Source organism: Phacochoerus africanus, chromosome 2 (genome assembly GCF_016906955.1).
Source record: "Phacochoerus africanus isolate WHEZ1 chromosome 2, ROS_Pafr_v1, whole genome shotgun sequence".
Lineage (NCBI taxonomy): Eukaryota > Metazoa > Chordata > Mammalia > Artiodactyla > Suidae > Phacochoerus > Phacochoerus africanus.
Genome location: NC_062545.1, coordinates 5412365 through 5439677, shown reverse-complemented (window position 1 = coordinate 5439677; position 27313 = coordinate 5412365). Strand labels below are relative to the sequence as shown.

At 34.2% G+C, this 27313-nt stretch overlaps 1 protein-coding gene across 1 annotated transcript in view; it reads left to right on the top strand.

Annotated features, from left to right (window-relative positions):
* Window positions 1-27313, top strand: part of PACRG (parkin coregulated) — a 499477-nt gene that overhangs the window by 46350 nt on the left and 425814 nt on the right. The window contains exon 2 of the mRNA XM_047769777.1: window positions 25305-25439. Coding sequence (XP_047625733.1) covers window positions 25305-25439 — 135 coding nt within the window. The remainder of the gene's footprint in view (window positions 1-25304; window positions 25440-27313) is intronic.

Genomic DNA, 27313 nt, shown 5'->3' with positions numbered 1-27313 from the left:
TACCTGCTATTTAAGGGAAAATAACAATGCATAGTGCAAGGTTTATAACTATATACAAGTAAGACCTATGATTATAATATCATAAAGCCCAAATAGGAGTAAAGGAAGTACACTTTTGGATGATTTTTATGTGCTATACTTGATGTGTAGTATACTGTCACTTGAAAGTGGACAGGGATAAATTAAAAATATTTGCTCTAAGCTCCAAAGCAATCATTAAAATAACAATAAAAATTATAGCTAATAATCCCAAAAGAAGATATAAAACACAATAATAAAAAAATTCCCAAGATTTCCAAAAGAAGTCAGGAAATAGCGAAAAAGGACAAATGAAATAAAAAGAAAAAAATAGCATTTTGTATGTTTAAACCCATAATATCAATAATCACATTAAATGTAAAAGGCTTAAAAACCCCAATTAAAGGCAGTGATTATCAATTGGGTTTAAAAGGAAGAACCAACTATGTTTTGCCTTCAAGAAACCCACTTAAAATATAAAGACATAGTAGGGTAAAATTAAAAGGAACAATATGTAACATGGTAGTACTAGTCAAAATAAAAGTATGGTGGTAATTAGTATCACACAAAGAAGATACAAGAACAGAAAATACAAGGAGTAAAGGGGATCATTTCATAATAATAAAGGGATCAATTCATCAAGTCAAAACAATCCTAAACATTAAGCAAAAACTGATAGAACTGCATGGTGGAATACACAAATATACAATAATAGTGATATCAACACTTCTTCCTCAATGGTAAATAACAGAGTAGAAGGAAAATTAGTAAGGATATACGAAACTTGAAAAATGCTGACATTCAAATTTATCTAATTAACATTTATAGAACATCCCATCAACAATATAAGGATATCAGAATATACACTTTTTCTGAGTCAACATGGAACCTCTATCAAGATGAGACATATTCTGGAAAAATGGAACTTAATTCAGAGTTTTCTACCCCAAAGTTTAATCTCAAAGTTTGTGTAAATCCAGAAATTTTTTTCAGATGCTTTTATGAAAAAAATAGGAAAAAATAGTTTAAAAATAATTTTGTTGAAAGTGTTAAGAACTTTTAAATATCTAATCTAATCTTACAAGTTTGTGAAGTAGGCATTATTATCTCACTTTTACAGTTGAGAAAACTCAAGCTCATATGGTTTAATAACCTGCCAGAAGTCACACAATTGCATTGCTGCTGCTAAGGATCTTCTAAATCTATGTCACAAAGTTTCTCCACAAACTTTGTACTGCAACTTAAGACAAATATCACCTATATTCATACACAGAAATAACCACTTTTAACATTTAACACAAGTTCTAGACAACCATTGACTGGGAACATGAGTGATGAATGCTTAATATTTTGTAAGCATTCATTCACAAGTTCTCAATTTTCTCTCCTCTCCATATACACACATACTTACTACTTATAAAATCTGTTTTTTTTTCATTCTTCACTATGTGTTGGCACCTCTTCATATGTGAATAATTAGCCTATATTATAATTTTTAATGGCTGCTTTTTAAGGACATTATTTGACCAGTCTGTTTTAGAGACAGGTAGTCATTTTTCTCCAATTCAAAGTGTGATAAAATAAGTATTCTTACATCTCTGTGAACTTTACAATTATCTCATTAGTATAAATTTCTAGAATTATAATTGCTGGATCAAAAGATGTTAACATAAAATTTGAAACCTATTCTCAAACTTCGCTCTAGAAAGACTGTACTTGATTTGGAGTCCCTCTAACAGAAAATGATTGTAAGAATCATATGATTATGTATGATTTCCTTTCTATACTTGTCAACAATTGATATCATCAATGCATTTTGGCAACTGGTTAGAAGGAAAGGGAATCAACTTGTTTTTATATTAATTAAACATAAGCGTCCTATCTTTTCACATGCCTTGTTACCATTTTAAATATATTTTACTCTTTATTATAAGCTTGAAATTATTATTATCTAAGTTCCTTAACCACTCCATTAATTGGATTATAATTATGTTGACTTTACGTATTAATTAGATGAAAATGGAGAATTTAGAATATCAAGTCTTTCCTCAGAAAAACAAGATTTGAATCTTCATTTCTTCAAGTCTTCCTTTATGTCCTTCAGTAGAGCTTTGTTATTTTGACTTTGTTATATGTCTGGAACTCACCAAACCTCTTTCTGCTTTTTAATTCCCTTACATGTAAATACGTTCTAGCTAATAGACATACCTCCAACCCTTTTTCTAAAACCCCCTCCCATGGTCGTCTTCTCTCAATTTCTCCATCTGCTTGTCTGGTGGAGAGGAGTGTGAGGATCTAGAGGAAGGTAGTAGACCCACAAGATGGAAGCATTGCCTTAAAGCCCACCCACCAAGCAGGAACCCTGGCATTGGACTTTGTGTGCTTAAAAAATTAGATGTTATAGTTTTAGGCCGTTAAGGGTTTTTATTTTGTTCTTTTGTTTTCTTGTGTGTGTGCGTGTTTTCCTAATACAGAAATTCAGAAATTGGTTCTAGAGTGAGATTATATAACAAAAACCTGAAAGTATGTGTTAATGACTTAGCAATTAGGCAGCAAGGCTGTGAGAAAAAGATACAGCAGACTGAAACACTGAGAAATACTGGGATTCTATGAAAAAAAAAAAAAATGTTCACTGTCAGAGTTCCTGGCTTGGCGCAGCAGAAACTAATCTGACTAGGATCTAACACAGGTTCGATCCCTGACCTCACTCAGTGGGTTAAGGATCCAGCATTGCAGTGAGCTGTGGTGTACGTCACAGACGTGGCTTGGATCTGGCATTGCTGCGCTGTGGTGTAGGCCAGAAGCTATAGTTCCAATTCGACCCCTAGCCTGAGAACCTCCATATGCCACAGATGTGGCCCTAAAAAGACAAAAAAAAAAAAAAAGTTCATTCTCAATTGTAGCAATTTGAAAGGCAGACAGTGTCCTTTGGGACTGTGGCTCTGGGGAGCTGCTTAGAAAGGCTCATAATAATAATGTTTTGGCTACTCTTGATTCCTTCAGCAAGGTGTAATAAGAAAGAAGTGTGATCAGGTAGGAATTTGCTCATTTCCAAACGTGAAAAATGAGAATAGAGACATTTCAGTGATCAAAATCCTTACATGTTTGGAAAATAGAACTTCTTACTGACCCTCAATAGTAGTAAATATGCTTGAGAAAGTTCTTAGCTATAAAATCCCAGTTAAACATCTCAGTTGAACAAACTGATGCAGCACTGCAGCCTATATCAAAGTATGGCTTTCCCAATTGATTTTCACATAGCTTTAGGGGAGCCACAAGTATGTACACACATATACACTTGCAGAAAAGAGAAAGAGTGTCATGGAGGCAAGGAAGTACGGAAATAAATCAAGCTTGAGGAAACAGCACTCAGAAAGACATTTGGCCATGGTTATCAGAACATACCACTGACAATAAAGAAACACACAATTTCACAATATTTGGGGGATAATTGTTTTGCCAAAGAAACCATGAACCCGGGAGTTCCCGTTGTGGTGCAGTGGTTAACGAATCTGACTAGGAACCATGAGGTTGCGGGTTCAGTCCCTGCCCTTGCTTAGTGGGTTAACGATCCGGCGTTGCCGTGAGCTGTGGTGTAGGTTGCAGACACGGCTTGGATCCCACGTTGCTGTGGCTCTGGTGTAGGCCGGTGGCTACAGCTCCTATTCGACCTCTAGCCTGGGAACCTCCATATGCCACGGGAGTGGCCCAAGTAACAGCAAAAAAGACAAAAAAAAAAAAAAAAAAAGAAACCATGAACTAACCATTTGCTTGTTAACTTCTTAAACAAATCCTTGGATCCTGAATCTTGCAAAGCATGAAGTATATTATGCAAGCTCTACCAATACCAAAGGAACTGAGCCCCCAGTTCTGATGGTTTATACTTAATATCCAATTAGAGTAATAAGTAGGAAACTCCTTGAGAGTAGGGCCAGAACCCATGGAGAGCGGTGTAGGAAGAAGGGTCCCTCCAGAGAATAAGATTAGGTGCTAATGAAGGAATTTTTCTTACCACCTTTTACATTGCCTTTCTGGCAGGAGCTGCCACATCTCTATGTTCCCTTTCCTAAATTCAGGTAATCATTGTGCCTGCCTGTCCTGATCCGTCATCGTATATTGGTGTACGGAAGGGCAGGTAAACTGCCCTTTGAGATCATACATATCACATGACTTAGAGGTCCTCAACTTTGAGCTTTATGTGATGCCTATGTGGAACTTTGAGTTGTCTATGGTGAAAAAAAAAAAAAAGAGTAAAATGGAGATCTGATGGTGAGACTGGTGGACTTAGGCAAAGACTAGTTAGACTCTTACAAAACCTGTCTTCTCATGTTCCTGAGCACACAACTAGACAAAGTTTCCCATCCTCTTTTGCAGGGAGAAGTAGCCATTTTACTGAGTTTCGGCCAATGGAATGTGTGTGGAAACAATATATGCCATTTCTCGTGTGGTCCATTGTTGCCAGAGGCCAGCTCCAGCGGCCAGGGAGTGTACACTTTTTCCCTATAGGAGAGAGATGCGGTGTCGGCGAATGTACAATTACGGAGATAGCCTCTTTGTCCCTTCTTTCAGGGCGCTGGACTGCTCAAACTTTATTGGCAACAGTGGTTGTTGATATAGACAGTTTTTCACTACAGATTATATCACAGTGTTAAAAGTCCATTGGTTAACTATTACATGGTACAGCAGCTATGCATCCTGTTTTAAGATCTCTATCTTAACTAAACTTAGTGAGTACTTTGAAGAGGCCATAGACACAAGAATTTGGCATTCACAAACCTTGTTTGTAGACTGGTGCTTATCTTCAAAGCGTTATGGCAGGGAGATAGTGTAAGAAAATATAAACCAACTTAACTAAACTAGCTGTCACTTAAAAGCTTTTAAAATCAAGGACAAAACTCACAGCTAGGTTTTTTGGATAATACATGTCTTACTTTTATGAACCTCATCAAGATCCTAACTCTAAAGTTTACTATATAACTAGGTAATAGATAAACACTATGTTTTAACTAAGTTGGATTTAAATAGGGGAAAGTCCTTCAGGATGAAATTCTTATTATATTATTGTTGTAACTTTGTTAAATCACAAATCGCCACAGGAAAATAAGAATGGGAAATAAGAATAAGAAGTAAATAATCAGGAAAGACTGAGGAAAACAGAATAACGAATAAAACAGCAGGAAAGACTAGGTCACCCGAGAAACAATCCATGTTCTCCAGCGCAAACATGGAAATTGTTTTCCCAGGAAAGCCCCAATTCGTCCCCATCAGCATCAACGTGAGAGCTGTGTAACCTGAGGCCTGCCCTCGGCTTGTACCTTTCAGGCAGGCTTTTTATCCTGACCAGAAGCCCACCTTTGGCTTGTACCATTCAGGTGAGCTCCCTTGCTTGGTTAGGAACCTGCCTTCAGTTTTTTTTTTTTGCCGTCAGGCAAGGTCCTTGTTTTGAGTCCCTGCATCTTCTCGGCTCCCCACAGTCCATAAAAACTTGGTATGGTCCATAAAATCCTTGTGTGGGCACTCATCCATTCTCTCTCTTTCCCATCAGCTGACTCAGTGGAGAGAAATTCTAGGACCTGGGAAAGAATAGAGCCATAATGTCGAGGAGGCCGATTCCCAGAAAGACCAAGTAGAAGGCAGAAATATCTGCTTTGAATTTTGGAAGAAACAAAATTTTTATGGATTTCACACAATAAAAATTGGGGGTTTTGATTGTTATAGTAGCAAGTAGTTTTTGACTAACACAATTTTTGTTTTTTTGAGAAATTTTTTTTTCTCATTTTTTAATGTTTTGGAGTTTGTCCTTGTGAATTGTTCAAGAATCCATATGAGCAAGGTCCATAATTTTTTTCTTTTTAAAAATGATTTTAATTTTTTCCATTATAGCTGGTTTACAGTGTTCTTTCAAGTTTCTACTGTACAGCAAAGCGACCAGTCACACATACATATATACATTCTTTTTCTCACATTATCCTCCATCATGCTCCGTCATAACTGACTAGATGTAATTCCCAGTGCTATCCAGCAGGATCTCATTGCTTATCCATTCCAAATGCAATAGTTTGCATCTATTAACCCCAGACTCCTAGTCCATCCCACTCCCTCTACCTCCCCCTTGGCAACCACAAGTCTTTTCATCAAGTCCATGAGTTTCTTTTCTGTGGAAAATTTCATTTGTGCCGTATATTAGATTCCAGATATAAGTGATATCAAATGATATTTGTCTTTCTGACTTACTTCACTTAGTGTGTGGGTCTCTAGTTTAATCCATGTTGCTGGTAATGTTTATCAATCACATTGTATTACTTAGGTTGAACTTCAATTTCAATAAAAAGAACTTAAGTTCATTATTAGTGCAGAGTTCTCTTAGGTCAAATATAATGTACAGTGAAGTATATCCTAGACATAACTTCCAAATAACATTTTAAATGACACAAAACTGTAGCAGTTTTGTAAATATAGAAATGCTAAAATTTATAACATGAGTAATAGTTTGTAATAGGAAGAAAAATAAATATGCTATCTGCCCTTAGCGTTTGCATGATGGCAAAGAAGTGATTGATATTAGGTTATTCATTTATGGGTAGCTCATCTGTGTTTTATTTCTTACCCTGCCAGACTGAGAAGACCTACCAGTTTTATTAGGGCTGCTGATGTACTCTGTACTTATAGTTTTATTGCCTGGTGGAGAAGCTACAAAATATTGGCAGGCTTTAATAAAGAGCACTTTATGTTTCCTTATGTCAGCAAATTTCTTAGATTAATACTCTGTTTGATTGATAGAATTGTACTGAGGTTTTTTTTTTAACTCTAATTTCTTTAACTGCTTGTTAAAAAAATGTAGCAGGAGGCCTAACATGTATATCTAGTGAGATATATATATATCGTTGACCTATCACTTTCCCTTTTCCAAGGCAAACCATTGTCTGAAACAGATGTTAATATTTGTCTGTGATTATAAATAACACATTGCCATCTGTGTTACGTTTGTAAAATATTTTTAAAAATCAGGCACACAAGATTTAGGAAGAAAATAAAAACCTTAATGTTCTAATGTTTTGTAACAAGTCAACTAATTTTTTTCAGTTTTTTTTTTTTTTTTTTTTTACTTAGCCATTCCATGTGTAGTTCATTCTTTTAATCTTTCCCATTTCCTTCAGAGTTGGGAGACATAAGGATACTTGTCCTTTCAGTTTTTTGAAATGTGTTAAAGTTAGTTCGATGTAGGTGTTGGATAAGTGCCCAAGATTTTTTAAAATCTTGAGAAATTTAAAAGATTAATTGAAGTAAACATTTGCAAGAAATCTGAAAGAATGCAGAAGACATTTTTTTTCCCTTGTTTGATCTTTGAGTAATAAGGAAGTAACTTGATGAGTCTTAAAAGTTTGAACAATTTTCAGAGTAATTGAAACGACTGAACTTTACTATTATCATTTTTATAATATTTCCATCAAATAATTTTTAGTTCCTGTAGCACTAGGTAACAAAGTGTTGGTAAAATATATTTATTTTATTTTATTTTGTAGCATAACTATATCGGTACATCAGATACTTGAACATGCTTACTATTTTTAGGGAACTAAAGATCTCTGTTGAAAGGAAAAAAATCAAAGAAGTTTACCATAAAAATCCATAGTCATGTTGTTTTTCAAGATATAAATTTTACTAAGAAGCATATATTTTTCTTTCTAGAGATTAAAAAGGAATTTTACTGTCTCAAATTATTCTTGGTTAAGTTTATAGGGTGAGGTGCCCATTTAAAATCTTTCTCTCTCTCTTTTCCAAAATACGTTGTAAACCTGATTTTTCTCTCTGCACAAAATTTATTATACATCCTTAAGTAGGCTGAAGATATAAATTGGTTTTTGGAGGAATAATGTTTTAACATTAAAACGCCTCTAAGAGTAGTCTTATCTTGATCTGTGTTGATCTGGCTATGTATCAAAAGACAACTTAAAGCAAGAAGAGATCTGAATAAGTCTTTTAAATTACTTTGCACTTCCAAAATATCGAGTTACATTTTATTGGATAGCTGTAGTAAAATGACAAGATTTATCACTTATAAAACCTGAGACCCTTATTATTGTAGATTGTCCAGGAAAATTTCTCAAAGGGAAAGCATATACATATTTAAAGAGGTAGTAGAATAGATTTTTTGTTGTTTTGCTTACTATTCATTAATTTTGACTTTTTCAGGAGAAATTGGAATATAACATGTTTCAGGTGTGTAGTATTATAATTTGATATTTGTACACTCTTCAAAGCGATCACCCCAATAAGTCTAGTTACCGTTCATCATCATAGTTGATGCTCTTTATTTTGCCCACCCTTCAATGCCATTCTCTCCAGTAACCACCAGTATGTTCTCTGTAGCTATGAGCTTTATTTATTTTCTTTTGTTTGTTTTATTTTTAGGATTTTACATATAGGTGGAATCAATGGTATTTGTCTTCTCTTTGACTTATTTTACTATCATAATACCCTTAAGATCCATCTGTGTTGTTGCTGATAACAAAGTTTCTTTCTTTTATTAATGGCTGCATAGTGTGTGTGTGTGTGTGTGTGTGTGTGTGTGTGTGTGTGTGTGTGTGTGTCTTTATCTTATATATCTTTTACAATTTCCTTATCCATTCATCCATTGATGGACACTTAGTTTGTTTCCATATCTTGGCTATTGTAAATAATGCTGCAGTGATCATGGGGTGCATATATCTTTTTGAATTACTGTTTTCATTTTCTTTGGATAAATACTCAGAAGTGGAATTACTTGAACATATGGTGGTTTTATTTTTAATTTGGGAGGAAGTCTCCATACTGTTTTTCTTAGTGGCTGCTCTAATTTACATTCTCATGAACAGTGTACTAGGGTTCCCTTTTCTTCACATTCTCACCATCACTTGTTACCTCTTGTATTTTTTATAATAGCCATTTTAGGAGGTGTGAAATGATATTTCACTGTGGTTTTGATTTGCATTTCCCTCGTAATTAGAGATCTTGAGCCTCTTTTTATGTACTTGTCAGCTATCTGGATGTCGTCTTTGAAAAAAGCGTGTATGAGATCCTCTACCCACTTTTTAATTGGATTGTTTGTGAGGTTTTGTGGGGTTTCTTGTGTGTGTGTTTGTTTCTTGCTGTTAAGTTCTTTGGGTTCTTTTTGTATTTTGGGTGTTAGACCCTTACTGGATAAATGATTTGCAGATATTTTCTGTCATTACATAGATTATCTTTTCATTTTGTTGATGGTTTCCTTTTTGTGTGCAGAAGTTTTCTGGTTAGATGTAGTCTCACCTGTTTATTTTTGCTCTTGTTGCCTTTGCTTTTTGAGTCCAATCGAAAAATTCAAAACCAAAAATGATATCAAAGAGCCTACTGCATATATTTTCTTCTGAGAGTTTTATAGTTTCAGGTCTTACATTCAAGCCTTTGGTCAATTTTGAGTTAATTTTGGGGTTAAGATAGTGGTCCACTTTCATCCTTTTGCATATAGCTGTAACATCATTTATTGAAGAAACTGTTCTTTCCCTATTATGTGTTCTTGGCTCCTTTGTCTAAAATAATTGACCATGTAGGTGTGGGTTTTTTTTTTGCAGGGAACGGGCTGCTCTCTATTCTGTTCCATTGACCTATGTGTCTCTTTGCTGCCAAAACCATGCTTTGATTACTCTAGCTTTGTAGTATAGTTTGAAAACAAGGAATGTAATAGCTACAGCTTTGTTCTTTTTCCTCAAGATTGCTTTAGTTATTTGGGGGTTTTGTAGTCACATACAAATTTAGAATTATTTGTTCTAGTTCTGTGAAAAATGCCACTGGAATGTTGCATATTCCAGATTTTACTAAATTTGTAGATCGTTTGGGGTAGTGTGGACATTTTAACAATCTTAATTCTTTCAATCCATGAGCACAAGTTATCTTTTCATTTATTTCTGTCTTCTTCAATTTATTTCTTCAGTGTTACAGTTTTCAATAGTCAGAGTGTTTTCAACTCTTTCATCTCCTTGGTTTAATTAATTCCTAAGTATTTTATTATTTTTGATGCAATTGTAAATGGGATTGTTTTCTTCAGTTCTCTTTCTGATAGTTTTTTATTAGTGTATGGAAACAGATAAGCTTTCCATTTATTAAATTTATATCCTGCAACTTTACCAAATTCATTTATTAGTTCTAACAGTTATTTGGAGGAGTCTTTAAGATTTTCCCTTAATAGTATCATGTCACTCACAAATAGTTTCATTTCTTTCTTTCCAATTTGAATTTTTAAATTTATTTTTCTTGCCTAATTTCTGTGGCTAGGACTTCCAATACTATGTTGAATAAAAGTGATGCAAGTTGGCATTCTTGTCAGGTTCCTGAACTTATAGGTTTTAATGGTTGTGTGATGTTAGCTGTGGGCTTGTCATATATAGCTTTATTAGGTTGAGGTACATTTCCTCTTTACCTATTTTTGTTGAGAGTTTTTATCATAAATGTATGTTGAATTTTGTCAAATGCTTTTTTTCTGCATCTACTGATTTTTTTAATGATTTTTTTCCCATTATGGCTGGCTTGCAGTGTTCTACTATACAGTAAGGTGACCCAGTGAATTTTTTTTTTATGATCATATGATGTTTTTCTCCTTCATTTCATTAATGCAGTGTATCACATTGTGATGTCGAGCCATCCCCGCATCACTGGAATAAATCCCAGTTAGATCTCCTTTGCTAGTCTTTCACATCATCCACTTTGGTCTCTCACATCATTCATTTTTCCTAGTTCAGTCAGCTATACTCTCTCTTCTTCTTCTTCTTCTTTTTTTTTTTTTTACAGTGTTCCTTTTCCCTTTTACCTCGTCCAGTTTCATCTTCATATTTTGATTTTTTTTTATTCCTACTTGTTCTTAGAGTTATACCAGCTTATGTTTCATTTTCTTCTATCACATTAGAATCTCTTCCCTTATCATAATTCTTGCATTTCTAGTTTTTGATCTTTTTCCATGGAACTAATTGCTTCAAGTTGTTTAAATTCTTGACAAAATGTTTCATGACAGTATTCATCTCTGCATGGTATTTTCTTCAATTGGGAAGTTTTGTTGCTCTCTCATTGCTTTTTTTTTCTTACAGTGTTTTTGTTTTAATGCTGTGTTAGGTTTTATTTGAATACTCATCATTGAATGAGTTAGCTTTTCCTAAACGGTAATTTGAACTAGGTTTTTGGGTCATGTAGAGTATAACATTCTTCTGGAATTCTTAATCTAAAATGCTGCTTTATCTCAGCTGTCAGAAAGAATGAAGGTTGCAAAAATTATTTGTTTATATATTTATTTTGGTGGTCATTCTCCTCTGCTTCTCTGATGCCAAATGGATATGAATCATCTTCTTCTGTAAACTCTATATAACCTCATTTTTGCAAATAAACAAAGTTTGCATTTCAGGAGATTTTCCTCATCCAAAATTATTCTTGTGTTGTTTTCTGGATCCTCTCAGTGAACTCTCATCACTCACTGTATTTCATCTCTTTCTGTTCCTCCCACATGACTTGTGCTTTATCTCAGTGAGCTTTTGGTGGTCAAATTTTTCTCCTAATTTTACAGTAAATGGAGTTCATACTTTATTTGTATGATTTTTGAATACAAAGAAGGAAGAAATGTTTATTATAGAAGTAATTTTTAACTTTTGAGATTTGGTACTTGCTAAATACTAAGGAACTAAAGTAGGCTGTCAGGGAGGGCATTTTTTGACTCCTATATTTCTTTTAAAGTCATGGTTATCTCATATTTTATTGTATAATAAAAATAAAGATGCAGTAACATATTTCAAAGGAAGACAGATGAGTGAACTCCTCCCTGACTCAGGCTTTATAGAGGGTGTGTGCATGCATGTGTATAAATTGCATATTCAAGTATGTGGAATTTTGTATGTAATTCTAATATCTAACATATTTCAAATCATGCTTACAAATTTTACTCAAATCATCTAATTACATCCATCTAAAGTAAACTCTATCTGTGCAAGAAGAAACTCTTCTGAATGAAAGGAAGACATTGGTAAGTCTGGTTTTATAAGTCATGAGTGTCTGGTTAGCATCGGTTAGACAAATGGCCAAGACTGGCTTGTTGTTAATAAGGAAGAGGTTAAGAATTTAGTATCCATGTGCACTAGCTGACTTTATTTTGGCCACAAGCTGACCTAATCTCAGCTTGCTTTCACACATAAAGATCTGGGCTCAGGAAGAAATGTACTTTACTTAAAAATAAAAATATAAGGTAGATAAAAGTAAAAACCTATTGCATACGAGTAAGGAATGATGCATTACTATCTTTACCTCGGATAGATGACACACTCTTTAGGTAAGTCTTCATTCCTTTATTTCCTTTCACATTCTTAACATTTCTCTTATAGTTGAACGAACCATGGTAGTAGTAGAAACCATGGTGGGAAAAACCCAGAGTTATAAGGCTCTAATATTGTATTTATTACTTTGTTAGCTTCCAGTTAAGTTGTAATATGCATGCTTTGTATGCAATAATACATGTTTTCGTACATTGCTTTCTTCTTTTATCTGACCATTAGAATTTTTAAATTATAATCACAGTAATTAATATCTCTGTAAATTGTATGAACTTTCAAATTACTTTTAGAAGAAGTCATTTGACTTATGGGAAGGAAGAACTCTTTTTTAACCAATGTAAATGTCTTTTTGTTGTAGATAGTTATAAAAATTGTTTTCTATTAAACAGTTCTTTCTGGAGGATATCAGTTTGCATCATTAGGCACAGGATTTTCAAATTTTCTATTAAAATATGCATTATATGTAAGATGGAAATGCTAATAGTCTCTTCATATACACAAAATAACATTTTTACTCTAATTATTCAGTAAGAAATATCTCTGTTGCAAGACACTAAAGATGCATGTTTAGATATAAACTATTTTCCATACTTTCAATGTTAAAGGCATAAGAGGAATAGAATATATTTTAAACTCTAACCCATTTATATTCTCCTTTCACATTTAGTTCACTCATTTCTTTGGCCTTAGTGTTAGGTGTGACAGTGTATTAGCCAAGCTGTCTCAGTCATTCAGGCATTTTATCAGTTGTACAAGACAGATGCTAAATAGCACAGTCTAAATTGAAATATCTGATGACTCTCTAGGGACAAGTTGATAGCAAGAGTCACACTTGGGCACTTGAATACGTGGCCTTTTCCCATATTTAGCTATAGAAAGAGAGCTGCTTTTGAGTGAACTTTTTTTAGCCTTCAGCTGTCAAGATTTATTTTTTATAATTTGATTGTTGCATCTCATTTTGTTAGGAAAGGCTATCAATCTTCTATTTTTTTCCCCTCTACAACAAAGAACTTAAAGGACCACCAATGCCTATTACTTTAAACAAAACAATTTAAAATAAATTGTGTAGTCCAACCATTGCTTTCAGGACTATTTTTAGATAACAGAGACATCATTTTGAAATAAACTCTCAGTTCCAAGTGTGTTATATTTTAGTTATAAAATTAAAACTACTTAACTGTAATTTGCTCAGCAATATTTGGGACTTCCTTTTGTCATACAGTTATTGCAAAAGCATTTTTAAATCAAGTTCCATGGATCCTAGCCTAAAAATGTCTAGAATCCATGAAACTGAGCTTGTTATTATGATGATAGAGCTGAGAAAAAAAAAAACCTTAAAATTTAAACTTGGATGTGTTTCCAGCCCCTTTGCATTTCAGTTTATCAAAAGTAAAACAAGGAATTCATATGCTGCTTGAGATTCCTTTTAGCTCTACAAGTAGGTAAATTCTCTGATAATATTGTATGTCCTCAATATTTGGTGAATTAATAAATATGCATGTTAAGTTATAGATGTGTAGAAAGTATTTTAAAGGTCAGCCGCTGTAATTTTAAAAAAATTTTTAAAATAAAGTACAGTTGATTTACAATGTTGTGTCAATTTCTGCTGTGTAGCAAAGTGATCCAGTCACATGTATACACACACACACACACACACACACACACACACACACACACGCTATTTTTCACATATTACATTGTGTTCTATCACAAGAGATTGGATATAGTTCCCTGTGCTATACAGTGGGACCTCATTGCTTATCCATTCTAAATGAAACTCTAAAACTTCTGTTTGTAATGAAGGTTTAAAATTGCCAAGAAATGTAACTATTTAGTAAATGAAAATTTAATCATAATGTGTGATAGTCACCATTCGCAAGCAGTTGATCTTTAATAAAAATCTTTTTTTAAAATGATTTTTATTTTTTCCATTATAACTAGTTTACAGTGTTCTTTCAAGTTTCTACTGTACAGCAAAGTGACCCAGTTACACACATATACATTTTTTTTTCACATTATCCTCCATCATGCTCCATTACAAGTGACTAGATACAGTTCCCAGGGCTTTCCAGCAGGATCTCATTGCTTATCCATTCCAGATGCAATAGTCTGCATCTATTAACCCCAGAGTCCCAGTCCATCCTTTCCCCTCCCCCTTGGCGACACAAGTCTGTTCTCCAAGTCCATGAGTTTCTTTTCTGTGCCACCCCAATTTTGAATCTGACACAGGAGGAATCGAGGCTGCAAAGGGTCCAGTCACTTGCCCTTGTAAGGCATCACCTCCACCTCAAGTTTATCCTTTCTTCTGTATCGCATGTATCTTTATGATCCTTTTGGGAACAAGGCAAGATATAATTTAATGTCAAGTAGAGAAATTTAGCATAGTACCAAAGTTTTCTAAATTTTTAATTGAAGTATTTGTCCTTTTATTCCATGTTATTCTTTTCACTAACTATATCTTTCTAATGCTACCTATCTGAAAAACTATGTTATTTCTTTTTTAATCACTATATGACGATGCTAATTTAAATGCAACTTATTATAATATTAAAAAATGCCAACTTTAGCTTTTTTTGTGCTAATTATATTTAAACTAATCTCTGCAAGCACCTTAGCCTAGGTTATTTCATTTTACCTATCAAACAGCCCTTGACTTTTAAGCAAAAATCTTCCATTTATGGCAGTGAATTTGAAAATAGAAAATATGAGCTTTAGGGTGAGAGGTTTATCATAGAAGAGAAATGTACATTGGTCTAATCAATGTCGAATTTGGGGTTTTAAAGTTGTAATAATTGATGATTACTTAGATGTAAAAATATACGGAAAACCCAGGCTAATTAATTCTAACTAATAATTAATCATTATATGGGTTATAAATAGACAAATCTATGGTAGCAAACACAATTATCTGATAATTATTGCTAATTAAACAGTATAGAATTCAAGTTTATAGGAAATTATATTTGTTTTTTCCTACTGAAAAGTGCAGAGGTACCTTGCAAGGCTAAATGATATTTTCTGATGAATAGTAGCAATGCCTTAAAACCTAAATGTTGTATCCTCTGAGTGTTCAGAATTCTATATATCTTTCTGTGGCATTTATTTCATTCTCACTTTTACAGAAGATTCTGGGGGATATTGTTATCTCTTTTCCTAAATGATATATGTCTTGAGGATAATATATTTGACTTATCTTTTTATCCGCAATAATACCAACGCTAGTGACTTGGAAATATTATGTTTTCACTGCACTTTTCAATGAATGAATAATATAAGTAGGATATATTTTAGAGAAAATTTCTTAACTCTGTTTCTAATAAGTATTTTAGTTTATTTGACCATAATTTCTTAAATTCAGACTTGTGAGTTTCTTTCTAACACTGAAAAACCTATACTTTATTTCACAGTTTCCTCTGGGGCCATTTTAGGTAAACGTATTAGTTATATGTGTATCTTTTATTATAAAATCCATCCTGGTTCTATAAGTGATTAAGTAGTTTATGAATTCCAGTATTATAATCTGTTGATATTCTTTTCTTTCCCCCTTTCCAATTACCATTAACTTTACCCGCTTTGACAATGACACCTTGCTAGCCGCTCAGATTTTGACAGCCTATGGGGCAGGATAGCTCCCCAAGAGTATATTTGTTTTTACTTTCATCTTCCTTATTCATTCCTCAATTCACTGTAGTCTGGCTTCCATTCCCTCATGCCTCTATAGATGTTTAATTTTTGGAGGTCTTCCAGTCTTCTTCATTCTCCTCCTTGTATCATCAAAACAAAATAAAACAAAGCAAAACTTCTCCACATTCACTAATTTCTGTAATACCATCCCTACCCTATTTGTGTGTGTGTGTGTGTCTTTTCTTTTGAAGGCCTTACCCGCGGCATATGGAGGTTCCCAGGCTAGGGGTTGAATTAGAGCTGTAGCTGCCAGCCTACACCACAGCCACAGCAACGCCAGATCTGAACCATGTTTGCGACCTCACAGCAATGCCAGATGCTTAACCCACTGAGCGAGACCAGGGATCGAACCTGCCACCTCATGGTTCCTAGTCAGATTCGTTTCCGCTGCACCACTATGGGAACGCCCCTCCCCCATTTACTTGCCACCATTCTTAATGTCCTTCCTAGTCTCCTGTAGAATCCACTTACTATTTTTTAAATTATTTTAAAAAATTTTTATTGGAACATATATGCTTAAAGTGTTGTATTAGTTTCAGGTGTACAGCAAAGTGAATCATTTATGCATATACATACATGCATTCTTTTTCAGATGAAATCCACTTATTAAATCTCCAGGTAATGTCTTCAGTTCCCAGCGTTTTGCTCACTCTATACTTGCCCCTTGGGAAATATTGCCAATTTCCCATGGATTTAACCCAACCACTTGATAATAGACAAACTTTGTTAGCATCCTAGACATCCCTAATAATCTCCATTCAAACTGTTCCAGTGGTCTAATGGCCACGTCTATTTCGTCCTCCAGGCATTTCAACCATAAAGTAAAGGAAAACATAATCCCAACAGGGTCAAATATGGCTCGTTAAGAAAGGTTTCTTTGTGATGCATCATGAAGGTTATTAGTAATTTCAGGAGAAAAAGAAGGAGGATAAAAAGAAGTAAAGGAGTGAGAGGGAATAACATGTTTATTGAACAACAAAATCATGAAGACCAAAGAGCGGAGAGTATCTGAGAACTGCCAGTGCTTGGGTATAACTTATGTTTGGGCACCTGTAAAGGAATGACTGGGACGATCTTGACAGTCAGCTTGCAAATGTCTTTGAGTAGTATGTCAATGGGAGATCATTTATGGATTTTAAGTAGATGAGAGATATGCTTTAATTAGTCAATTAAAATATTCATTGTGCAACTGACAGAAGAATGATCTAAGTAAGGCAAAGCCAGAGGCAAAAGAGCAAGTAAAGAGAAAGAAACTTTCCTATAAAAATTTTAAAATATTTAAATGCTAAATAAGTAAACATAGAAAACAAAGATGATTAAGATTTTTGTTGTAAATGCAAACATGGTTAATATATTTTAATATAAAAAGCTCAACAAATTGATTTAAACACAGAAAAGACATGAACATATAGTCACAAATGTATTTTATTGCATTTATGCTAAAATGAAAAAATGTTTATCCTCATTTGTTGAACATAGTAAATTAAATTGAACAGTATGAAGGTGTTACAGAATGAGTGTTTGTATCCCTCCAAATTTATATGTTGGGGGTTTCCCGCACCCCTAAGGTGATGGTATTCAGAGGTAACAGGGTTTATAGAGAGTGGATCTCCATGGTGGGATTAGTGAGGATTTTTGTTGTTGTTTGTTTTTAGGGCCACACCTGGGCCTGTGGAAGTTCCTGGGCTAGTTGTCCAATCACAAACACAGCAATGCCATATCTGAGCCGGACCTGCGACCTACACCATAGCTCATAGCTCGTGGCAACACCAGATCCTTATCCCGCTGAGCAAGGCCAGGGATCAAACATGCATCCTCATGGATACTAGTCGGGGTCTTAACCTGCTGATCCACAATGGGAACTCTGGGACTAGTGCTTTTACAAGAAGAGGAAAAAAACCCAGAGATGGCGTGTGCTCTCTGCCTGTGAGGATCCAGCGAGAAGGTAGCAATCTGCACGCTAGGAAGGGGGCTCTATCCTGAATGTTCCCTGCTGGCACCCTGATCTCAGATGCCCAGCCTCTGGAACTGAGAAAATGAAATTTCTTATTTTAAGTCATCCGGTCTATGGTATTCCGTTGTAGCAGCCCAAACAGACCAAAACAGAAGACCTGTTCTCCTATTTAATTAGCAAAGAATTTTATCAAGAATCATAAAAAAATAAATTTCTACCTCATATTGAAAACTCTGTCTGAAGGTAATAATATAAAATGTAGAAAGTGTGATATGCCTGATGTGTTCATAATAATGTAATTATGAAAGGCACAAAAAGAGTATAAACTCCAAATATAATTGTGAATAGTTGGTGGAATATTGCTTAGCCACAAAAGATGAAGTTTTGATATCAATAATAATAATATCAAAATATATTACATTAAGTGAAAAAGTGCACCAAATGGAAAGGGACATAAAAATGAAAAAATGGTATTTGAATATATGTTTTAGAAAAAAGTCTAGAGGGAAAGCACAAACTTATTAATAGGTGATAGAATAGTAAGTGATTTAATAAGATTTCCTGCCATTCTGTTATTATTTATGTAACTTAAACAGATTGATTATTTGCATCTTTGTAGTGGGAAGCCTGTCTCACCTCTGCCTCTAAATCTCTTCCTTCAATTAGCCAGGTGCTCTAGTCATTCCCCTTTTGATTTTTCCCAAACCCAACACTCTAGTACAGGGACTGAGGACAAGTGCTATAGCGATAGAGGGACTGGGAATCAAGCCTCTTCCCTACTACTTACTACTTCTGTGACTTCTCCCGGGTGTTGAACTTATCTAAGCTTTGATTTCCTTGTCTGTAAGATCATTTTACATGGGTTTTATTGAAAACTTAAACCAATAATATCTGCAAACAATGCATGCAGTTTTAGGGGGTTTTATTGTCATTCTTGGTACCACCATAATTTAGGGCCTCTGCCATCTTATGCTTGGACCACTCCAGTAAAATCCAGATTGATCATCTTGACTCCACATTCTCCTGACTCTAGGCCATCCTGTTAGACCTCAGGGGAAAAGCTCCCTAAAATAGGTTACCTACATCAATTGAAAGTTTTCTCTGCCACTCACTGTTACCGTAGGGCCTGACTTTAAGGACTCCATAGTATGTCTCTCTCTATATATATAGAATAGTTATTAAAATATATATATTGTATCATATAAGGTAGCTGTTATCTTTCTTGGCTCTTATAAAAACATTACTATCGTAGTGTTTTGTTATATTGTTAAATCGTTGTGTTGTTAAAGCTTCTTATAAAAAGTTTATTTAGTAATATAATCTCACTTTTGTCAATGTTGAGGTGCCCTACCTACTATTACAACCAGATCTGTTAATTGTTAATCTTTGCAAAGTATTTTTCTGGTTATTTGGCAAACTTAGCTATTGAAAAATGTTCTCATGTACTAAAAGTTATGATGACAAATAGGACAGACACTAAATGACAATACTCCTTACTCAGAAATACAGGCTGATGACAACAAATTTACCAGTCCTGGGCCAGCATTCCAATGTCTGAGTAGCCTGGAGACAATACAACTCTGGTCTACCAGCTGCTTAACCACAGTGATTTCATGAATCTGAATTTCATATTGAAATATTTACTAATGAAATTAGGAAATGAATGTCTTTGCATTTTATTATCTCAGGGTTGGTGTAGTGGCTAAATGGGCCAATTAGAATAATATAAATTCCTTACCTGAAGTAAAAGTCTCTCTCTCTCTCTTTTTTTTTTTTTTTTTTTTAGCAGTTTCAATTTATGCTAAAAAAATAAATCTACTGAAAAGGAAGCTTTCAAACTATATAGTTTCTTTATGTAATGAAGAATTTTAGAGAGACTTAACTTCATTCCTACTAATTAGTATTAGTTTTGTGACCACATGCCAGAGACTGTGATCTAAGTCCTAAATCCATTACAGCACATTCAATAAATGTAGGCACATAAAGTATTCTGTCATCTGTAGTCACTTCAAAGCGCATTCAATATCTTGGTTCCCAAGTGCATTAGATTTTATTAAAAGCATTCTGCTGCGACATCCATTCTTCCTAATTGGTTTACGGACAGCCCCCACCATTTGGGCGAATCCTAATTGCATTTTCCCACAAATCTAATTTGATTTATGGTTCCTATGCCCTATATTATTTATAATAAATCGGGGTAAAATTCTTAAGACATTAAATAAAATTTACAGTAGTTCTTCTTGTACAAATATGAGACTTACATTAGGATTCTTAACAGTATTTTTTGCTTGTTTTTAAAGTTGTTTAGTTCAGCTATATCCATCTGTGCAATTTCCAGTAATATCTTTATTATCTCTTCAGAAATGAATTATATTTCACTTGATTTTTTCATGTACAGATTTTTAGAATTAGTTGGAATATATTATGTATGGAATATTAAAAATGGTATGTCCTTCTGTAAGATTTAAGTGGGAATATATGTATTTGGAACAGAAAAAATAATTATCTAGGGACATAGTGATGGGGCATCTGCATAAAATTAGGTAATGCCCCATTGCACTAACAAGTTTTGTAATTTAGTCAGTTTTACAAATTGTAACTTTTGAGATTCTAAGAGTTAGTTTGGAATGGATTTATAGCAGAACTGAAAAAGTATGCTGTTTAAAAATAAGTAAATGACAGAAATGTAAAAAAAAAAACAGAGGATAATGGTTACTCGAGAAAATTTCCTCACTGTTGAGTTATTATATATTAGCATGGCCAATTTTTGTAAAAATAAGTAAAGACTTCCATGGAACTGTAGGTATAGAATCATTTCTGTAAAGAGTTCAGGTAAGGTTCTTGGAGGAAAGAGGAAGTATAAGCTACCTACCACAATTTATGAAAAGCTTTCTAGTCATCTTGGAAATGTTTTCATTATTTGAAAAATTTGGACGATTCGAATTTTGAGTTCAATATCATAGATATTGGAGTATATTTAGAATAAGAGACAAAAGAGGAAAGAGAAATTGATTTTAACATAAATAACAAAGAAAAGGGGAAAGATGGATAATCTCAAATTTTAGGTCAATTAAACAAATGAAGGGCTTGCTGTCAATGGCATAAATAATAACTTGGCATCTAGAAAAACTGAAAAGGATAGTTACCAGATGATGAGTAGACAGAAGGTCAAAATAATGGTTGTAGCTCAATTTTTTAAACTAGAAACTGTCTTTGATCGCCAATTGAAAGAGAAAAGAGGCCCTTAACCCCCACAGTGTCAGTGGGAAGACACAAGGGAAGCTTAGCTTCCACCCCGGCCAGCAGTAACAAGGTCTTCCCCTTCCCGTGGGGTGCATCAGAGGATGCCTCATGGAGGGACAGGAATCCACCACTGCCCAGTGGTGATGAGGCCACCTCATCTGTGTTGTCAGAGTGAGGGATGAAATGAGGCACCATCACCCTTTCCTCTCAGGGAGCTGACAGTGGAGGTCAGTGATGCCGAAACTCCCAGCTTCACCAAGGATTAATGGGGAGCTCCCTCCACACTGTTCGATTGAGGCCAGGTGAGGCACCAGGACTTCTGCCCCAACCTCTTTGCACTCCCCCCACCTCATTTCTGCTAGAGATATGTCAGAATAAACCAGCTGAAACATAAGATTTAAGATCTGGTGTCTCATAATACACTAATTTTCAAGATTCAATTTTAAAAAAATCAGCTGTCACATCAAGAATCAGGAAGATTGTAAAGCAAACAAAAAAAGATAGTCAGATGTCACCACCCCCCATTCCTGGCAAATAGCATTCCACTTTCTTTTTTTAAAAATTTTTTATTTATTTATTTATTTTGTCTTTCTGTCTTTTCCAGGGCAGCACCTGTGGCACACGGAGGTTTCCAGGCTAGGGGTCTCATCGGAGCTGTAGCCTCTGGCCTATGCCACAGCTAGATCTGAGCTGCGTCTGCGACTTACACCACAGCTCATGGCAAGCCAGATCCTTAACCCATTGAGCGAGGCCAGGGATTGAACCTGTAACCTCATGGTTCCTAGTTGGATTTGTTTCTACTGTGCCACGACAGGAACTCCCCACTTTCTTTTTGTATGAGTTCACAAAAAATAAGATCACACAGTATTTGTCTTTCTCTGACTTATTTCACTTAGCATAATGTTCTTAAGGTTCATCCATCTTGTTCCAAATGGCAGGACTTGCTTCTTTTTTATGGCTGAATAATATACCGTTATATATTTTTTTACCCATTAAGAATTAATTTTTCAGAAACATAAAAAACGAGGCATCTGTTGACCAGTTGTCAATACTGTGGAATAATACACACATACGCATTATTGCACTATAATTTTCTATAACTACCTATGCATGCTGGCCACATTTTCTTTCTTTAGTTCATGTTCTAACACTTTTTGAGGGGTGTTAAAATGGTGACATGATGGTAGATAATAATTTTTTTAATGTAATTTCTTGGCAAAACAAAAAATTGTCAATTCTTTATTAGTTCCCAAAAGTGTGATTCAGAATTTATTGCTCCCTGACTTGCAGAAGTCCAGGAATGAATCTCTACAAGTTTCCATTATGCTAATATTGTCGAGTATGTTCTCCTTTATGTATAGCACCCATTTCAGAGCTCTGCACAAAGTCGTTGCCGTACACATATGGTTATTTAACAATTGAGTGCATTTGGCTGAAAACAGTGGCTGATAATTCTAATACCAGAGCAAATTTCAAATATTCAAAAAGTAAGAGGAAAACCTGCTTTCCCACTTCCCAGGGTCATCTCAGTTATTTATGTAATTGTATGCTGGGAATAATGTGCTATGTAGTGAAAAACATTTTAAACTCTAATAAACACCTTTGTATTACCTCACTCTTCACTTCCACTTCAGCATTTAATTATCTTAGTAAGACATTTCTTAATATCCACTCAGTCTGTAACACCAGCATTTGTGTGTGCTTCAGATAAAATATATTTGTCATTATCTAATACACTTGTTGTATTGGACATAGTTTATATATACTTTGCTAAAATTAAAATTTTTCATACAGGTATTAAAAATCAATAACATTGAATGACTTAAAATATTAAGATATTAGGTAAATTATTTGCTTTCTTGTCTATATTAAGAATTAAAGTAATTATGCTTTTATTAAAATAAATAACAAATATTTACCCCTTTTTTTACAAGCAGGTAAAGATAATCACAGATTATATGTAAACAGGGTACTATAATTTTCTAAAAAAATTCTCTAGTCACTTTAATTCTATAACCTAATGAATTGGTTCATATGTAAATAATGCAGATTTAGAAGTTGTATTCAATGTGAATAACACAACGTGAAATACTTCTTCTTTGATAAAAATTAATATTCAGCAGATGAAAGATTTGTATGTAATTTCTTCTAATGTTTCTTTCTCATAAATTAATGTTATCATATGTATGCTATACACACTTGGTAGACCAATATTTTTCTTTTTAAATTCTCTCATTTCTCATTACTTAATTTGATATCTTATTTTTATGGTTTTGTTGTTAATATTCATTACATGAGAATATATCCTACCATTTTTAAAAAAATTTTGTAAAAGAGATTTTATTTGAAGGTTTTCTCTACATTCATATTTAGTATCTTTTTTCAAGCTTTTTATTTTTCTTTTTTAGTTGATTTGCAATGTTCTCTCAGTTTATGCTATACCACAGTGTGACCCAGTTGTACATATATATGCATTATTTTTCTCACATTATCCTCCAGCGCATTGCATCCCTGTGCTACACAGCAGGATCTCACTGCTTATCCACTCCAAATGCAATACTTTGTATCTACTAAGCCCAAACCCCCAGTCCATCTAACTCCTTCTGCTCCCCCTTGGAAACCAGAAGTCTGTTCTCCAATCCTTGAGTTCGTTTGTTTTCTGTAGATAGGTTCATTTGTGCCATATATTAGATTCCAGATATAAGTGATATCATATGGTATCTGTATTTCTGACTTAGTATGAGAGTCTCTAGTTCCATCCATGTTGCTGCCAATGGCATTAATTTGTTCTTTTCTAGGGCTGAATGGTATTCCATTGTGTATGTATACTACATCTTCTTAATACATTCATCTGTCAATGGACATTTAGGTTGTTTCCATGTCTCGGCTATTGGAATAGTGCTTCAATGGATATATGGGTGCACGTTTTGTCCGGATATATGCCCAGGAGTGGGATTGCTGGGTCATATGGTAGTTCTATATTTAGTTTTCTGAGGAACTTCCATACTGTTTTCCACCATGGTTGCACCAATTTACATTCCCACCAACAATGTAGGAGGGTTCCCTTTTCTCCACACCCTCTCTAGCATTTGTTATTTGTCACCTTGTTAATGATGGCCATTCTGACACATGTGAAGTGGTTCCTCATTATAGTTTTGATTTGCATGTCTCTAATAATCAGTGATGTTGAGCATTTTTTCATGTGCCTGTTGGCCGTCTGTATATCTTCTTTAGAGAAATATCTGTTCAGGTCTTCTGCCCATTTTCAATTGGGTTATTGGCTTTTTTGCTGTTGAGTTGTATAAGTTGTTTGTATATTTTAGAGATTAAGCCCTTGTAAGTTGTATCATTTGAAACTATTTTTTTTTTCTATTCCGTAGTTTGTCTTTTTGGTTTTTTATGTTTATGGTTTCCTTTGCTGTGCAAAATCTTGTCAGTTTGATTGGATCCCATCGATTTATTTTTGCTCTTATTTCTGTTTCCTTGGGAGACCGAGCTAAGAAAATATTTGTAGGGTTGATGTCAGAGAATCAACATGTTCTCTGACATCTTATGTTCTCTTCTAGGAGTTACTTAATTTTATATCTTATTTTTGTTTTGTCGTTGATATTCATTGCATAGGAATGTATGCTACCATCTTATTTATATAGAAAGACTTAAAGGAGTTATTTTAAATTTATTTCTTCAATGTTGCACAAAGTATCTCAGACTTGAGATTAGAATTTGCATTTATTAGGAATCTTAAAAGTTTTAATACGCTTAGCTTAGTTGCTTCTATTAAAATGTTTTCCTTATACTAGTTCTGGCTTTTCTTTCTTATAAAGTGATATTTTTAAAGTGACATTCTCTGGGAATGCTTTGTAAAGTAGCTTGAAATAAAGTAAATCCTTAGTAGTGACTATGAAATAATTTTCTCCTCCAAATGTTTGTATTATTGAGATTTCTGTTGTTCATTTTTAGGATAATTTGGTGTGTCTTCCAGAACATTTTGCACAAAATGAAACTTTAAAGAAAACCAAAGTCCTTTCAGTACACATTTTTCAATGTTTTAAAACCAAATTCCTATTTCTCTTTTTTTTTTGAAGGTGAGAGGCCCACCAACTGCAGGAGCATTTAAAGAAAGACCAACCAAGCCTACAGCATTTCGAAAATTTTATGAACGAGGAGACTTCCCAATTGCCCTTGAACATGATTCGAAAGGAAACAAAATAGCGTGGAAGGTAAGTCAGGGCACAGCTGGGAGAACCAGCTGTGCTTGCTATAGATGTGACATCTCCCAATGCCAAACAAACTTGGCTGATAAATAAATAAGCTGGAGTGATTTCTCGGCGAATGGAGAAGAAGGTGAGTAAGCTCTTAGAGAAAGCCCCCTTGTGTCAGCCGTCCACCTTGACTAACAATTAAATTATAGCCTGCAAAAAAGAAAATGACAGAGTTGCTTTGCCTTAGAGAATTGCCTGCTGCCCAATTCATCTCTATTTTTATGAGAACCTGGCATCCCCGCCTGTTTCAGGCAGTCTATCAAATGATGGAACTGGTGGCTGGTTACAGAGAACACCAGCCATTTATCTCCCCCAAATTTCACCTTCCTGCAGGACACTTCCAAATGGAAGCTTTAATTACCTAAATGGATAGGTCAGGATTGTCTGCTCCCTGGAAATGCAGAGTGGAATACAAAAGAAGGCCAGCTCTCACTGCTGCCCCCTCCTCTCTGTCTGCAGCGCGTGTCAGCCAGCACAGTGGCTGTCATACTTGCCCTGTTAGAGGCTGACCTCCGCGGCTGAAACCATTACAGCACCGACATTTTTCTGACAAAAGGTTAATTGGCTTCAAAATAAATGTATTGCCTAATGACTCCATTCTAATGTGTCTGTGTTTCTTTCTAAAAGGCTCACTGATGTTATTTGTAAAAACTTGCCAATCTCTTAACTGGAGAAGGCTTTTACATTTAATTTGAAAAATGAATGCTGATCTCTAACCAGCTTCTATTTAATTGTTTTTGTTATCAAGGACTTTGCTTGGGGTGATATTTATCAGCTAAAAGGGCCTCTCTGCCTAAAGACAGACAAGCGGTTGTACACGCGTGAATATCACATCAGGTTAGGGAACATAAACGGTTTTTGCCAAATATCATTTTAAATTTAGCAGTTGACCCATTTAATGAAGAAGTCCTACAGCAGAGTCTGAAGGTGAACATCAGAATTGTTTGTCATTAGTTGCAAATAAGTTTATGTTAAAAAATAAAAATGATCCAAGTGAAGAATTCATCAAAGTAAGTAGTTTAGAAAGATTCATTAAATTTAGCCTTTTCCTTCCTTTATGAAAAAACTAAAATAAATGTTTGCATTGTTTCTACTATGTCTTTAAATGTTTTCATATAATTATCAGACATTCCTAAGTCTTGAGCAGTCCACGTGATATCCAGTTATTGAACTTAGAATTATTACAAATTATTTGACAAGAGAAATCTGAAAGTCACCTTATTACTAAATTCCGTCATAATAACTTTAGGAGCATGAAGGACATTATTATTTTGCTTTTAATTCTCTCTATTAAAATTTGAATTTGTTCTGTGAAAATGGGCATAATGATGAGAAAAATGTATAGCAAATATAACTAATTTAGATATTTTAGGCTTAACATTTTAGTCTTAAAATCTTGAATTTGGGGGTTTGCTTATATTTGATTTTGTGTTTGTTTGTCTATGTACCAATTCATGTAAGATAATATAGTAGAGGTTCTTAAGAATTTCATTCCTTTTTAGGAAAAGAATATGCCATCTTTCTTTATAAAAAGTGAGTGGATTTTGGTGTTTAATGTAATTATAGCACATAAAAATTGTATCAATAAAAAGAATTCATAATTTTTTTTACCTATTCAGATAATCTTATGAGTATCTTTTTAAAGTTTCAAGAGGCTAGAAAAAATTCATATTGAAAATAATAAAAATATGGAATGAATCACTTGCTTTATCTTTGATAACCCAATAGTCAAAAGGGATATAAACTGCTTTTCTTTTTTATAGCTATATTAATTCTTTTAAGCTACTATTGACTTTTGTACTGATTCAGCAACTAAAAAGTCAGAATAAAGA